This window comes from Haliotis rubra, unplaced genomic scaffold (genome assembly GCF_003918875.1).
Source record: "Haliotis rubra isolate DU_JTF1 unplaced genomic scaffold, ASM391887v1 Scf480, whole genome shotgun sequence".
NCBI classification, from domain to species: domain Eukaryota; kingdom Metazoa; phylum Mollusca; class Gastropoda; order Lepetellida; family Haliotidae; genus Haliotis; species Haliotis rubra.
The window spans coordinates 357250-372104 of NW_025767169.1; the positions used below are offsets into that span (position 1 = coordinate 357250).

Sequence of the window (14855 nt, forward strand, 5' to 3'; positions counted from 1 at the left end):
TTGCCCGAATGTAGCTCAACTCAACAAAGTGTAATTTCTCGACTGTAGCACAAGTACCGTTAAAATATTGAGTAGTCGTGACAAACCTACAAGGAGGTCAAGATCCCCTCAATATCGCTCAGATCTGTTCCTTTTATTCCTGATGGTCTTTGCTGATACTCTATCTCAGAACAACTATCTGCTGGTGGAGCTTTCTGTCAAACAATTGTTGCCGAGATTACGAAACCTGATTCGTACGTCATCTTGGTGCGACATCACACGAGGCGCCTCAGACCTTTGGCGATCTGCAACGGTGCCTGTCATATTTTTAGTTTAGCAATGTCTGTGTGCTTGTATTCCAATGCACGTGTGATCGCATCATGCCTGGTTCTCATTTGGCCTGCGATTGGTCTACGGCGCCCGTAAACTGCCCGCAGCTCCATTTCCGTGCGGTCGCTGTGCGGCGGCAGGCGACGGAGGTACGATTATAGCACGATTCTACGGGCGCCGAAGTTTGACAAATTTGAAAAAAAATCGTAAGCCCGTAGCTAGTTATGGCACCGCACACGTACCGCACGATCACCGCGATGCCACCTACGTTCCAAAAAACTGCACGAAAACTGAACGATCACCGTGCGATCTCCGCTCAAGCCTCCGCACGGACGCCGCACGATCACAGTAAGATCTTACGATTTCTGTGCAGCCTCCATACATGTTTGCCTCAGCCTGTCCCCAAGGAAATCGCACGATGCCCGTAGACAATGTGAACACAAACATCGTATCCCGCGGTCACCCACGATGCCTAAAAAAATCGTACGGAAAATCGTGGACTACTTTATCGTACGGCGCCCGTGGCAAACGTGACCCAGGTCTAAGGGGACCCTGACTCGCTGCAGGTGATTGCTGTTTCACAATTTGCGACTAATTATTTTCACGTCGGTCGCCAAGACTAAAATAATGATGTAATACACCATCACCGTATTGAAACGAATAGGTAACGGATTAATTTACGCATCCGTGAGTTCGAATCCAGATTATTCATCCGGAACATTTGCTTCAGTTCCCCAATGTTGGCGGACTACACAGTGCTCATTTATAAAGAGGAAAAGTCATTGCCAAGCGTCACATGAGACTTTCTCCCACAAAAGTGATGATAGAACTGAAATACGATGTTGAAAAGAAATTTCCACGCACACATTATCAACATATAACAAGAGCATGTAGAATAGTTGTTTATTCATAAAGAAAAATAAGGATATATAATGTCTGTAAAATAGCATATTTACACCATTCTATGCAATACCTTGCTTAGGTTTAGACAAAAGTTACAAATCCAGAAAATGCAAACTACAGTTGCCTTGGGTTTTACAATAAATAAATAGCTTACTCCTGTTCCAAAAGCCGTATCGTTTTCCGGGTTCTTGGGAAAGAAATATGTGGACATGCGGTAAACTCGCATTAAATTTATCGGGCGGGAGGATTTTGTTTTTACATTTTATTCTATTTCATGCGCCAAACCCCTTGATTTCTGTGGGAATTTTCTCCGATAGAAAATGAAAACTTAGAGGTATAAAGACGTCATGCACATTTTGAGAGTCAAAGTTACATTTTATCTAGTGTAAAAACTCAACAAAACCTCGAATTGTTGGGTCGGGCGGTATTGAGAAACAATAACATTTTTATATATGGCCTAAATATCCCCAACAGTGTATATTTCTGCCAAGGCATCTACGTTATGGTGTACTTGCATATATTGTATAATCCATATACAAGGTCCTGTGTAACACATTATTTGAAAGCAGGTAATACTCTGCTGTAACGCTTGTTTCAGTCCTGTTTCACTAGTTGGTCATCACAGCACCTCCTTCTCTTCATCTTCTTTCGTGGGGTTCTTATTTTCAAATATTTTCGTCTTAACGGCTATTGCCAGAGCGATGAGCAAACAGATGCAAGTTATAGCACGTGACACAACGTAGAATCCGTGGATTTTCAGACGTAAATCAACGATATCGTATAATGCGCATGCTCCTTTTTCACCACAAGGCGAATCCCAAATCAGGCAGGTGGAGTCTATGACGCGGCCGTATATGATTGGTCCAAGAAGAAAGCCTGAAATAAGGTGAAAATAAGGCAATGTTATAGATGACCAAATCTGGCACATTTTCGTTTTCGAAACACATATACATGTAATGAAGGAATTAAGAATGAAACTGACTTGGACTCTCTTTCTAGTTTCAGTTGCAAAACTTGATATGTTTTTAAAATTGACAAAACATTTATAAAGAAACTGAGCGGGATCAGGCAATATTTCAGTAGCTCAAGCCTTTCGTGACCACATTTCACAACATTTGACATAAAATCGACAAGCTCTTTCTACGAAGATGTCAGACGAATCTTGCACAGTGAGTGAGTTTAGTTTTACGCCGCACTCAACAATATTCCAGCTATATGGCGGCGGTCTGTAAATAATCGAGTCTGGACCAGACAATCCAGTGATCAACAGCATGAGCATCGATCTGCGCAATTGGGAACCAATGACATGTGTCAACCAAGCCAGCGAACCTGACCACCCGATCCCGTTAGTCGCCTCTTACGACAAGCATGGGTTACTGAAGGTTCATTCTAACCCGGACCTTCACGGGTGAATCTTGCACAGACGTTGTTTGATACCTGAGTGTGTTAGTATGGTTTTACGCCGCTGTTATCTATATTCCAGCAATATCACGGCAGGGGGCACCAGAAATGGGCCTCACACATTGTACCCATGTGGGGATTCGAACCCGGGTCTTCGGCGTGAAGACCGAACGCTGTAACCACTAGGTTATCCCACCGCCCCGTCAAAAAGATGTAGAAAGTATATCAGAGAGAATTGTATGATAAGTATATCAGAGAGAATTGTATGGTAAGCATTCTAAGTTGAAGGATGACAACTGGATTGTAACGTCTTCAGGAATCGAACCCGGGTCTTTGGCGTAACGAGCGGATGCTTGAACCATTAGGCTACCCACCGAACCTGTTTGATAACGGTTAACGACTAAGATGAAGATATACACATACATTCCTTAAGGCGAATGTATTCTTAGGATAGAACAAATATATGCAGATCTTGTTGAATTCCTTACCGAACAATGACGTCATACACGATGAAAACGCAACAGCCAACGGTTTCTGCTTCTCTGTGACACATCTGAAAATATACAATACGTGAAAATATCCACTCCATGGAAATGTAAAGATAGATCTCACGTGATGAAAGTACAACCGTATGTGAAAAAGAGTGAGTGAGGATTTTACGCCGCTTTTAGCAATATTTCAGCAATATCACAGCGGGGGACACCAAAAATGGGCTTCACACATTGTACCAATGTGGGGAATCGAACCCTGGTCTTCGGCGTGACGAGCGAACGCTGTAACCACTAGGCTATCCGCCGCCCCGTGAAAAAGATGATGTAGCATCAATCAGGGAGAATTGTATGATTAGCATTCTAAGTAGAAGGATGACAAATGGATTGTAACGTCTTCATTGGTCTGTAAAACGACGTTTATTGTAGTATGTCGTTGTCAGGTAACACTGAATAATAACCTGGTACACACTTATGTACAGTAGTCGAAGGATTAACGGTAACGTTGGTTGTATGTTGTATATGTAGGTAAATAGCAGAAAAAAAGACATTTTCGCACACCTACCTCAAGAAGTGACACAGGTGTTTGAACAAAAGACCAGGTGCATCACAAACCCAATAAAACCAAACCAAAACAAAACAACAAAAAACAACCCCTCCCCTCCCCCCAAAATGACCGTCTTTTTTCTGCTATTTACCCACATATACAACGTCTGTATACAAAAACGATAAAGAGGACTGGATTAAATAATAACATAATATCGACTATGTACAATTTTGCACCATTCCCTTACTTCCAGCTTACTTGACAACGACTCAAGGATTTATATCGAAACGTCCCTATGACAAAATCATTAATAAGTTGTTATTCATATTTGTGTCTACTTTGTCAATGAGAAAGACATTAAATAGAAATATATATGAAAATAAATGATTATGTGAACACACGAAATGAAATATGTGACACAAGAAAATAATATATCTAAAATGCATAACATTTTCGTAAACACCCAATACACATGCCTGCCTGCACGTGGATGTTTATTTTAACAAAGAGAAAATGGAGCAGCTAAATGAACTGATATTGTTGTAATGACCAACATGCCAACAAATTCCAAACAAAAAACAACTACAAAAAAGACCCCCCCCAAAACAACAACAACAACAAAACCAAAAAAACCACAACAACGTTTGATAAGCTTCGTTGAAACATATGCACCAGGTGGGCAGTAAATGGTGATCTCACTTGATATTTATGATGGCCTTTAGCAAATGTGATCTTACCTGATCTTTATGATGATCTTTGGCATAATCATCATAGTGCTGAGAAAGGCCGATACAGCAAGAGTCACAGCGTAGGGATACAGGTAAGGACAGTCGAAGTCACACAGACCCGGGGTCGCCTTGCCACCGTTCGGTATGCACGTGCAGTTCGTGTAACTCTGTGGAACAAAGCGAAGAGTCTTTCCTCAAAGCATCACTCTCGATCGCTTCATTTGTTCCAATGCTGCCGGCGTGACAACTACTGTGGAACGCTACAACTACTGCAGCAATAAGTAAGACACCACTCGGCCCTGCTGCTTCTACCCCAGCACTGAAACCAATCTGCTTTAGCTAATGGAATTACCACGCTGTTTGATCATTTTATCTCTTGCAACCCTTCAAAACGACCAGTTCTGAATAATTGACTTGCCGTTGCATGTGTTTGGGACGCCAAAGGCAGGATACACTCAACTCTTTAAGAACACCTTGTATCCTCACTCTTTGATAGTGATTCATAAACACATGTTCTTGGCATATTGGAGATCGTAAATGGGTTTTGCTTTTATTGTGGAGATGGTTTTGTGTTTGTGGCTAATGTCTAATACCAATGGTTATCACCATCATACTGATTATTTCCCCGACCGAGTCATACCAAAATACGTAAAATATGGTACTTGTTGGTCCCTGCCTGGCGCTAGGCATTAATGGGTACAACACGAACTGGTCGGCTCGGTGTCAGTATAATGTGTCTGATTGGGGTATTCATGCTTCACTGCGGCATGGTATCTCAGTGGGCTAGCACTATAAAACCAGCTTCCGTCTGGGCTAGTACAAGCAGCCTCACATACACATACACACGCATGCACGTCGTCATATGAGCGAAATATTCTCAAGCACGACGTTATACCCAACTTCACCTCACCTCACCTCACTCAAACTGATTATACTTACTGAAAGTTAAGCATTTAGTAAGTCTTGGTTAACTCATCGGGTATTTAAAGCAGTAATGTCAAATCTCACCCTGATTCAACTGAATACTCGACAAATACGTCTATATTTTCATTCTGGCTTGATGCGTTGGGCTACATGAACGTCAAAAAAGAACAATGTTATGGATAAATAATAATTACAATAATGAGAATATTTATAACGCGCCTTTTCCAGGCTAGATATATCCTGCTCAAAGCACACAATCTGATCATTATTGTCCCCGGATATCTCAAGTTGACTCTTAGGCGCTAGAAGGTTTATAGTCTCACGACTTGTTTCGCTGGGTACCCATTTTCCTTATTGCAATAGATTTGACGTTTCGGTGGAGATGCTATCAAGCAAGTGATGATGACGGTGTTAGTCTCTACACCGCATCTATTGCAATAAAGAACGCTGTCTATGAATAGAAAATGTTCCTATTCATCATACCAGCTACTAAATGCCACTTAAAGGCAACACACGAATGTTGTATTTCTTCTTATATTGAAACTAGTGTTTTGTATTACCGGTCCTTTCTGGGCGAGGCACCCTGCGTGGCACGGTGAGTAATAGTTGTTGTTGTCGGAGCCACAGATGGGGAAGAAGTCGTTGTCGTTGCAGTGGCAGGTGGAACTTCCGCAGTCGTCTATGTCAGCTGTCAAAGACGTCGTTGTCCTAGAGCAAAAGCGTCACGTTATCATAAAAACGTAATTTATGAGTGGTTATTGTTTGCCGCCTAATCAGTATTTACTCGCTATTCATAAAATACTGATGATAAAATACAATATTCCAGCAATATCACAGCGGGGGACACCAGAAATGGGCTTCACACATTGTGCCCATGTGGGGAATCGAACCCGGGTCTCCGGCGTGACGAGCGAACGCTTTAATCACTATGCTACCCCGCCGCCCCTATTAAATTTATGAAGGAACAAATCATTTATTATTCTGAAAGGAAGGGGATGCTGGCTGTTGGATGGGGAGGGACGATGGGGGATGGCGAGAGAGGAAATCTGACTTTTCTTTGAGGCAGATCGTCCCTTGCGTCAGCGCTCTAAGGCCGGGTACAAATATGTCATTTGTCATGGAGATACATTGGGATGCTATAATTCCGTGTTTACTGAGATTGTACCTCGTTAAATAATGAATTCACCTACCCAGGTTGGTTCAGTATCTTTGGTTGTGGACATCCAAACAGATATCCAAGGGACATTATTGCGATTGCGACGAACGTGAAGATGTTGACAAACTTCAACCCTGTTATGGGACTCATCTTAAACTTTTTGGTCAACCAACCGCCAACAAACGTTCCCAGTGACGCCATCGGCATGCTCAGACCAGCTGGAATAAAAAAAATCATAAATTCACTGTAGAGTAGAAATTGTCTAAACAGCAATCTTGATCTCGCATCATTACGCATAATAGGGGATATTCCATTTGGGGGTAATATTATTTGGGAAGTGGTCACTCCATTCACATCGTGTTGTATGAATTTCTTGCAATTCTTGCAAAACGTCAATTTCTTGCAAAACGTCAATTTCTTTCAATTTCTTGCAAAACGTCAATTTCTTTCAATTTCTTGCAAAACGTCAATTTCTTGCAAACGTTTTTCATGATGTGCAGACCCGTGAAGATCCGGGGTAGACTAGGTCTTCAGCAACCCATGCTTGCCACAAAAGGCGACTATGCTTGTCGTAAGAGGCCACTAACGGGATCGGGTGGTCAGGCTCGCTGACTTGGTTGACACATGTCATCGGTTCCCAATTGCGCAGATCGATGCTCATGCTGTTGATCACTGGATTGTCTGGTCCAGACTCGATTATTTACAGACCGCCGCCATATAGCTGGAATATTGCCGAGTGCGGCGTAAAACTAAACTCACTCACTCACTCATGATGTGCACGTGAACATGGTCGGGGGAAATTTCGAAATTTACTGTGAAATCAGTTTGTTGCTGTACATTTCAGTGATAAAAACCAGACTGAAAGTTGTTCTGATATCGTTGTAAACTCAACGTCTGTAACGTCAGGGACGCCTTCGCGCAATTAACATGTTGGAAGCTGGAACGTCACATTACTGCAAAACGTCGTTTGTGTCAAGAGAAGGCGCGCTGGGCCAATCGTCGTTGGGCAGACATTATCTTTTCGGATGATTGAAGGTTTGTTTCCTTTACAGGCACAACAGAGTGTGGCGAAGACGGAGGAGCGTTTCCAAACACTCTCAACGAACTTGCGCTGCCCTTCAGGAAGAGGGGCGGTCGGGTAGCCTAGTGGTTAAAGCGTTCGCTCGCCACGCCGAAGACCCGGGTTCGATTCCCCAATGGGTACAATGTGTGAAGCACATTTCTGGTGTCCTCCGCCGTGATATTGCTGGAATATTGCAAAAAGCGGCGTAAAACTAAACTCACTCACTCACTCCTTCAGGAAGAATTTGAACCAAATTGACACTGATTGGAGGTTCAATTAGGAGTATGCCTCGTCGAATCCGGGATTGTCTTCGGAATACAGGCGGATTCACGCCATGTTGATGAGTTTGACTGTACATGGTAAATGACGTAATGGATAGTAATGTGCTTCGGACAATCATCTAACAAAACTATGGTCATCTGAAGTTCAACGACTACTGCAAATCTGTCAGACGTCCCTGTTACTCTGTTAAACTTTTTATCTCCTGTAAAATATCAATACCTGTAACACCATTTTATTGAATATCTCCTACTTTGTTTAATAGTATATATTGAATATATAACAGTTCATCTTCTTGGATTCAGGATGTTATGTACCTAATACGGGTAAGCACCCATTTGGCAGAAAAACACGTTAAAAGCTAGTACTTGATGTTACGCTGCCTGCCGCTCGGCCTACACATATATAACGGGAGAAGGAGACCATAAGTGGAGCCTCTGTGCCTGATCCCTTTGTCTTTTGGACAATAAAATATGTTCAAACATATGTACGTCGCTATACAAGTGCAGTAATCTTGAAAACGATGTTTAATTCTATTCATCTGTTGGCAGGAATATAGTCTACAGGTCATGCCGACCTGTGCCCTTGTTTCAAGCGAAACGGTAAGACTTGAATATATAGTGCCTTTGATGTAAGAATGATGTCAATATATGTGACATTACAAAAATATATTGGCCCTTTGTAATACATATAACTTATAAATATACTAAGAAGCAAAAGAAACGTCAGTTTTATATTTTCCTTCGCAGAAACGGATAACTGTAAACTCATTTAATGTTTTGATTGTATATTTTTGACAACATCTCCAACTTTACCTGAGCAAAGACATTCCTTCCCAAACTCGGAATGGAACCCAGGAAATGGTCTCAAAAACGCAACCTGATCTCGAAGATGGTACTGTGTTCTCCATGTTTTTCATGCAACTCATGCTGCACGTGCTGTTCACAGGACCAGCCCTATAAAATGCACCCCCAAACCTGGTTGAAACATTCACATTACAACGTCAGCAGGATGCCGCGACTCACGACAGCTCAGAGGAACCAGGCTCTAGGAAGACTTGAAGCTGGCCACACTGCACAAGCCGTTGCCAATCACTTCCAGGTCAACGTTCGGACCATCTACAGGCTGCAGCAACTTTTCCGGGCCACCAAGACCACAAATGATCGCCACCGTACTGGCAGACCAAGGGTGACCACAAGACGACAAGGCCGCCATGTTGTGCGACAGAATGTACAGAATCCCTTCATGCAGGCATCCGAAACAGCACGCCAGACAGTGAGAACACACGGAAGACCAATCAGTACTGATACAGTACGCCGACGTCTTAACAGCAGGAACCTCCATTGCCGAAAAACCTTACCGTGGACCTATCCTCACCCCTCGTCATCGGCGTGAACGTCTACAGTTTGTCCTACAACACCAAAACTGGCGATACAGGCAATGGGGAACTGTTCTGTTCACAGATGAGAGTCGGTACTGCGTATCAACTGCAGATGGCAGAACAAGAATATGGCGACGACGTGGCCAGCGTTACTCAGACCAATGTGTTACGGAAAGACTCATGGGGAGGTGCAAGCATCATGGTATGGGGTGGAATATGCCTGAACCAGAGAGTGGGTCCTATGGTGTTCCAGAACCTTGGTCCAGGGAGAGGAGGCGGCATCACAGCGGTGCGCTCCATCGACCAAGCTCTCAGACCCAACGTCATACCACATTTCGCACGTCACCGGAACAACATTTTCCAGCATGATAACGCCCGGGCCCATACTGCCAGAGCTACACGGGACTTCATACAGCAGCACGGTGTCAACATTATGCAGTGACCAGCCCTTAGTCCTGATTTAAACCCAACTGAACATCTTTGGGATGAAATTCAGAGGAGACTCAATAATGTCATACCAAGGCTGAACGCAGCCGATTTATTGCGCCAGGCCTTTCTCAGAGTGTGGTTCCAGGTGTCAATGGCCTTCATCAATCGATTGGTGCACTCCATGTATAGACGCTGTGCTGCAGTTATTGCCGCTCGTGGTGGTCACACTAGATACTAAAGTCAAGAGTCTGAATGGACTGCAAACGTTCACGTAGTCTTGAAATTGTGCTGAGTTATTCATTGATGTGTCAAGATATTGTACACCAAAAATGTTTTTGATCCGCTTATTATGTAAATTTTTGTAATGATATGATTACAGTGCCTATCTAATTTTGAATTCGTACTGACGTTTTTTTTTGCTGCTGAGTATATTAATGATATTTTCTGTCCCAGTTCGACCGTCTCTGCGGTGTAGGCAATAGAACATATGTGAGGCGTTACAAGATGGTACTTGTTGTTGCCCTGTCTTGCTCTTGGCGCTGAGGGATTTAAGATGGACTGTGGTATTCGAAGTCAATAAGTGACAGTCAATATGCTGTATCTTAGTGGGGCATTCATTGTTACCTCAGGGGTCTAGCACTAAACGACAAGTATTTTAGTACCGACTGCTACGAGCAGCTAAAAGCAAACGCATGCATGCACAAGCGCGAGTGAGTCATACAAATGCAATTATCCTGAAAGGGACGATAAGCTCAATTTTACTTCTTCTCATTGATCATTTACCTCGTCACAGGAAATACTAACAGGAAGAAAGAGAAATGGTCTGTTTGAATACGTTACCCATGAGAAGGTTGGCTTTCCATGCCGGAAGACCGAACTGGTTTTCCTTGTACTTGGGCATGAAGACATGTGCGAAGTGTCAATTGCCAGACAATAAATTTTATTAAACGTTAAAAAATGTATATACTCTTTTAAGAAAAAGGGAAAAAAACCCACAACATTATTAAAGGGTTTTTGTTTTATGTTATTTAAGTCCATTCAATTCATTTTTCGTATAATGTCAAAAGAAAATAGTACGTTACCCATGAGAAGGTTGGCTTTCCATGCTGGAAGGCCGAACTGGTTTTCCATGTACTTGGGCATGAAGGCATGCGCTCCCCCAACAGAGAACAGATGAGTGACACTGGCCACGACCAGAGTGACGTACAGAGGGTTGGTCAAGATGCCCACAAGTACCTTTAAGTAATCTGTGAATAGACAACTAAAGTTGAAGAAGGTTGAAGAACAAAGATTGGTTGCGTTGGCCAAATGTCATGTTCTTGAAACTACCTTTGCAAGTGTACTCAGTTAAAGCTCTAACTGTGGGACGTGAGTGAATTTACGTTGCATTCAGCAGTACGTTGCATTCAGCAAATTGAAGTTATATGTGACATTGACATCATTCTCATTTGTAACGTTACTTGATGTTCTAGTTCGGAAAACCAAGCTTGTCGTTAGCGTCGACTAACGGGATCTGGTGGTCAGACTCGCTGACTTGGTTGACACATGTCATCGTATCCCAATTGCGCAGATGCTCGATGCTCATGGTGTTGATCTCTGGATTATTCTCGATTATGTACTGACCGCCGCCATATAAAATGAATTTTATTGAATTTTGGTAAGTGTGGCGTTAAACAACAAACAAACGAAACATATCTCGGCATCATCACTAGTGATTCACTAACATATCGGATGCCTACAATAGACTCGTGACGATTGCAGAAAATGTTTTATCGTGTTTTCATACATGTAAATGTCATTTGGACCCATATGCCATTATTGCCAGCGTTGATATAATGAACTATACCTTTAACCTCTACAATAAGTTTGGCTGTGAGGTTATCAAGATTCTTTTTCTGTTTCTTTATATCGTCCATGGCATCGCTTGGTGGAGCATTCTTTAGTCTGCGGGGGAAGAAGAAAAGAGGGAAGCTCATAATGATGGCTGCAGCTCCGAACACGAGGTATCCCAGCCACCAGGCACCGATCCAACGAGGGTGGCGGGGGTACAGGTCTGTGTCTGAAATGCGTCAAGATTAGCATACAGGATAGGCGTAATTCATGAATGTGTTATAGGCTAAATGAAGAAATAATCCAACTAGATCCAGTTTGGTGTTTAACGACAACCCAAGACCCGAACCACGACGTCCCGACTCGATAACACGACAATCATGTCAACCACTTCCACTACCCTGTCCTCTTCGTCGCCTCTTACGATGAGCATATATTCCTTGAGGAGTATTCCAGCTGAGTGAGTGAGTGGGTTTAGTTTTACGCCGCTTTTAGCAATATTCCAACAATATCACGGCGGGGTATTCTAGCTGAGATGAGCATCGCAGTGGGTGGGAAGACATTCTACATTGTACATACCTTCAAGCGTGAACATTGCTTTAGTGGTATGGCAGAAGTAGATTGTGACCATGTACATATCTCCCAACGTGAGCCTTTCTGTGGCCTGTAGTTATTCACATACCTTACCCAGGAGGTCCGGGGTAGAATATTGATCTTCAGTAACCAATTCTTGTCGTAAGAGGCGACTAACAGGATCGGGTGGTCGGGCTCGCTGACTTGGTTGACACATGTCATCGTTTCCCAATTGCGCAGATCGATGCTCATGCTGTTGATCACTGGAATGTCTGGTCCAGACTCGATCATTTACAGACCGCTACCATATACTGGAACATTGCTGAGTGCGGCGCAAAACTAAACTACTATGACATACCTCCTTACGTGACATATAGCTGGTGAAGTATTGCCGAGACTGAAGGCCAGAGCTGGACCGAAGATGGCCAACTGAATGATGCCTGCAATGAGAAGGGGAAAATGTATAAGGGAGAAGACATACCTCCTAGCGAAGATGGTATACGGGAGAAGATATATCCGGGAGAAGATGTATACGGGGAAGCTGGCCGAGACTGAAGGCGGGAGAAGCTGGACCGAAGATGGTTTACGGGGGAAGATGGATTATGGTTTACGGGAGAAGATGGCCTGGAAGATGGTATACGGGGAAGAATACGGGGGAAGATAGTATACGAGAGAAGATGGTATACGGAGAAGATGGTTTACGACGGGAGAAGATGGTATACGGGAGAAGATGATATACGGAGGAAGGCTATGGTATACGGGGAAGATGGTTTACGGGAAGATGGTATACGGAGGAAGATGGTTTACGGGATGGAGAAGATGGAAGATGGTTTACGGGGAAGATGGTTTACGGAGAAGATGGTATACGGGGGAAAATGGTTACGGGAGAAGATGGCGGAAGATGGTATACGGGGAGAAGATGGTTTACGAGATGGTATACGGGGAAGATGGTTTACGTGGAAGATAGTAAACGTAGGAAAATGATATGCGGGAGAGCTGACAATGAGTATCAGTGACTTTTGTGTATGTGCCCATCCAATTTTGCAAGAATAACACAGATAACAAATACAAAATATATGGAGAACAATAAAATGCAATATGTCAATTCTACAAATATCCTAAAGGATGAGGATGAACATGATATCTTCAGACAATAGTATATGATTAAGCACCGTTGGAGATAATTATGATGACAAAACTCTAACGTACCCATATAATATCCTGTTTTGGCTTTTTCCACATTTCCATCTACATATGTTATCAAGAACGGATTTCTTGGGGCCTTTGCTACCCCTTGCAGAGCCATCCCGATGACGATAATCCCAAGCGCTGCAGCCGCATGATCACGTGGTCTGTTTGACGTCACTTCCGATTTTTCAGGAGAATCAGATTCTTCACAAAAGTTCATGAGCGAATCATTTGCTAACGAACACAGGCCATACACTCGTGACTGAGACGTCGCATTACTTGATACAAACTCTTGATTGGGCTCTTCACTGGGTGACTGTTCCATTCCAAACAGGAAGTGAGGTAAGCAGCAAATTAGACCGGAAATGCCAAAAAGCATGACACTTGCTGACATGAACCGGGGAATATGAGATCGATGGGCAAAGTGAGCAATGAATACGACAACAAGCATATAGCCAATGTCGTTACTAGCCATTATTATTCCCGTTTCTGCGCTAGTAAAGCCAAACTGACGCTCCAGTGTCGTGACTTGGGAATTAACATATGTCAACAACGTTGCCGAAAGAAGACTTGTTATGCTGTAGAAGCCGGTGAAGCCGGCAATGTTGGCAAACACCTGCAGGGCACGTGGTTTGCACGACCCTATCCCGCACTGGGTATCCGGGTCGTCCTCCTCCGTCAAAACAACATGGCCACTTTTCGTTTTCTGATTTTCTTGGTTGTCCAAAAGGGACATCTCATTGTCCCTTTTCTCCGTCATTTTGTCGTTTCAGTCAGAAATCTGTAGCAAGACGATCCTAACAACGGAGGTTAATTCAGTCAGAAATCTGTGGAAAAATGACATGAAGATGTAAATGGTAGTCATTATACGTATAAGTCAACAATGTCCTAGATATATCACTGATCCATGGTTGTTTTATAACATCGGCGGCAATCCGATAACAACAACGATAACAACATTGATCCTAGTTGTAAGCCTACCTGCCAATCGGCATTAAGTGGTTAAAGTTCAAAGTCAGTATAATGTGTTTGAGTGATGTATTCATATGAATCAGCGGCATGGCATCCCAGTGGGGTAGCATTATCAAACCTGCATTAGTCCGGACTAATTCAATCAGTCGTACACGCGCGCACCTGCGTGCGCGTCGCCGTGAATACAGTAATGTTTAAAGCGTAGTTAAACCCTACTTCTTCTCATCAGTTCTTTTGGACTACTCGCAGTGTAAAGATGGCAGATGCCATCAGTAGTATTTACCAAAACAAAACCTTAGTCAAAAACAATCAATGTCAGCCTTCAAATAATCGACCGGAAAAGAGACTCGCAGATACACATTTTAGTTTTCTCCCGGAAAGCCCCCGTGCGACCTTGCCGAGACATTACTGAACGCGGCGTAAAACTGTATCCGCTCCCGCAATTACTCTGATGGGGTTCTCGGAGCGAAAGCGAGAAAGCAATGATTACAACAGCTACTAGAGTCAGGGGGTTACGTCTAATAAGTATTCCGGTATAATTTTAACGATGTCCAGGTTTCCTGACCAAAGAGGTTCTGGTCGCTACGACATCCAGACAAACGTGGTTCCAGGGACTGCATGATACTTAAGTTCGGAATCCACTTACCAACCACGTGTCATCACCACACCTGTCACATGTTGGTG

The 14855-nt window shown here is 43.3% G+C and overlaps 1 protein-coding gene across 1 annotated transcript; it reads right to left on the reverse strand.

Moving 5' to 3' along the window:
- Positions 1–1298: 1298 nt before the first annotated feature.
- On the reverse strand, positions 1299–13963 carry LOC124291063 (solute carrier organic anion transporter family member 2A1-like). Its single transcript, XM_046727965.1, has 10 exons — positions 13221–13963; positions 12378–12451; positions 12018–12102; positions 11455–11667; positions 10691–10855; positions 6491–6674; positions 5861–6008; positions 4386–4543; positions 3102–3166; positions 1299–2088 (listed from the first exon to the last, which is right to left on the reverse strand). Exons 1-10 carry the CDS (start codon positions 13957–13959, stop codon positions 1832–1834), a joined length of 2088 nt encoding a protein of 695 aa, XP_046583921.1. The 5' UTR covers positions 13960–13963; the 3' UTR covers positions 1299–1831.
- Between the last annotated feature and the right edge of the window lie 892 nt (positions 13964–14855).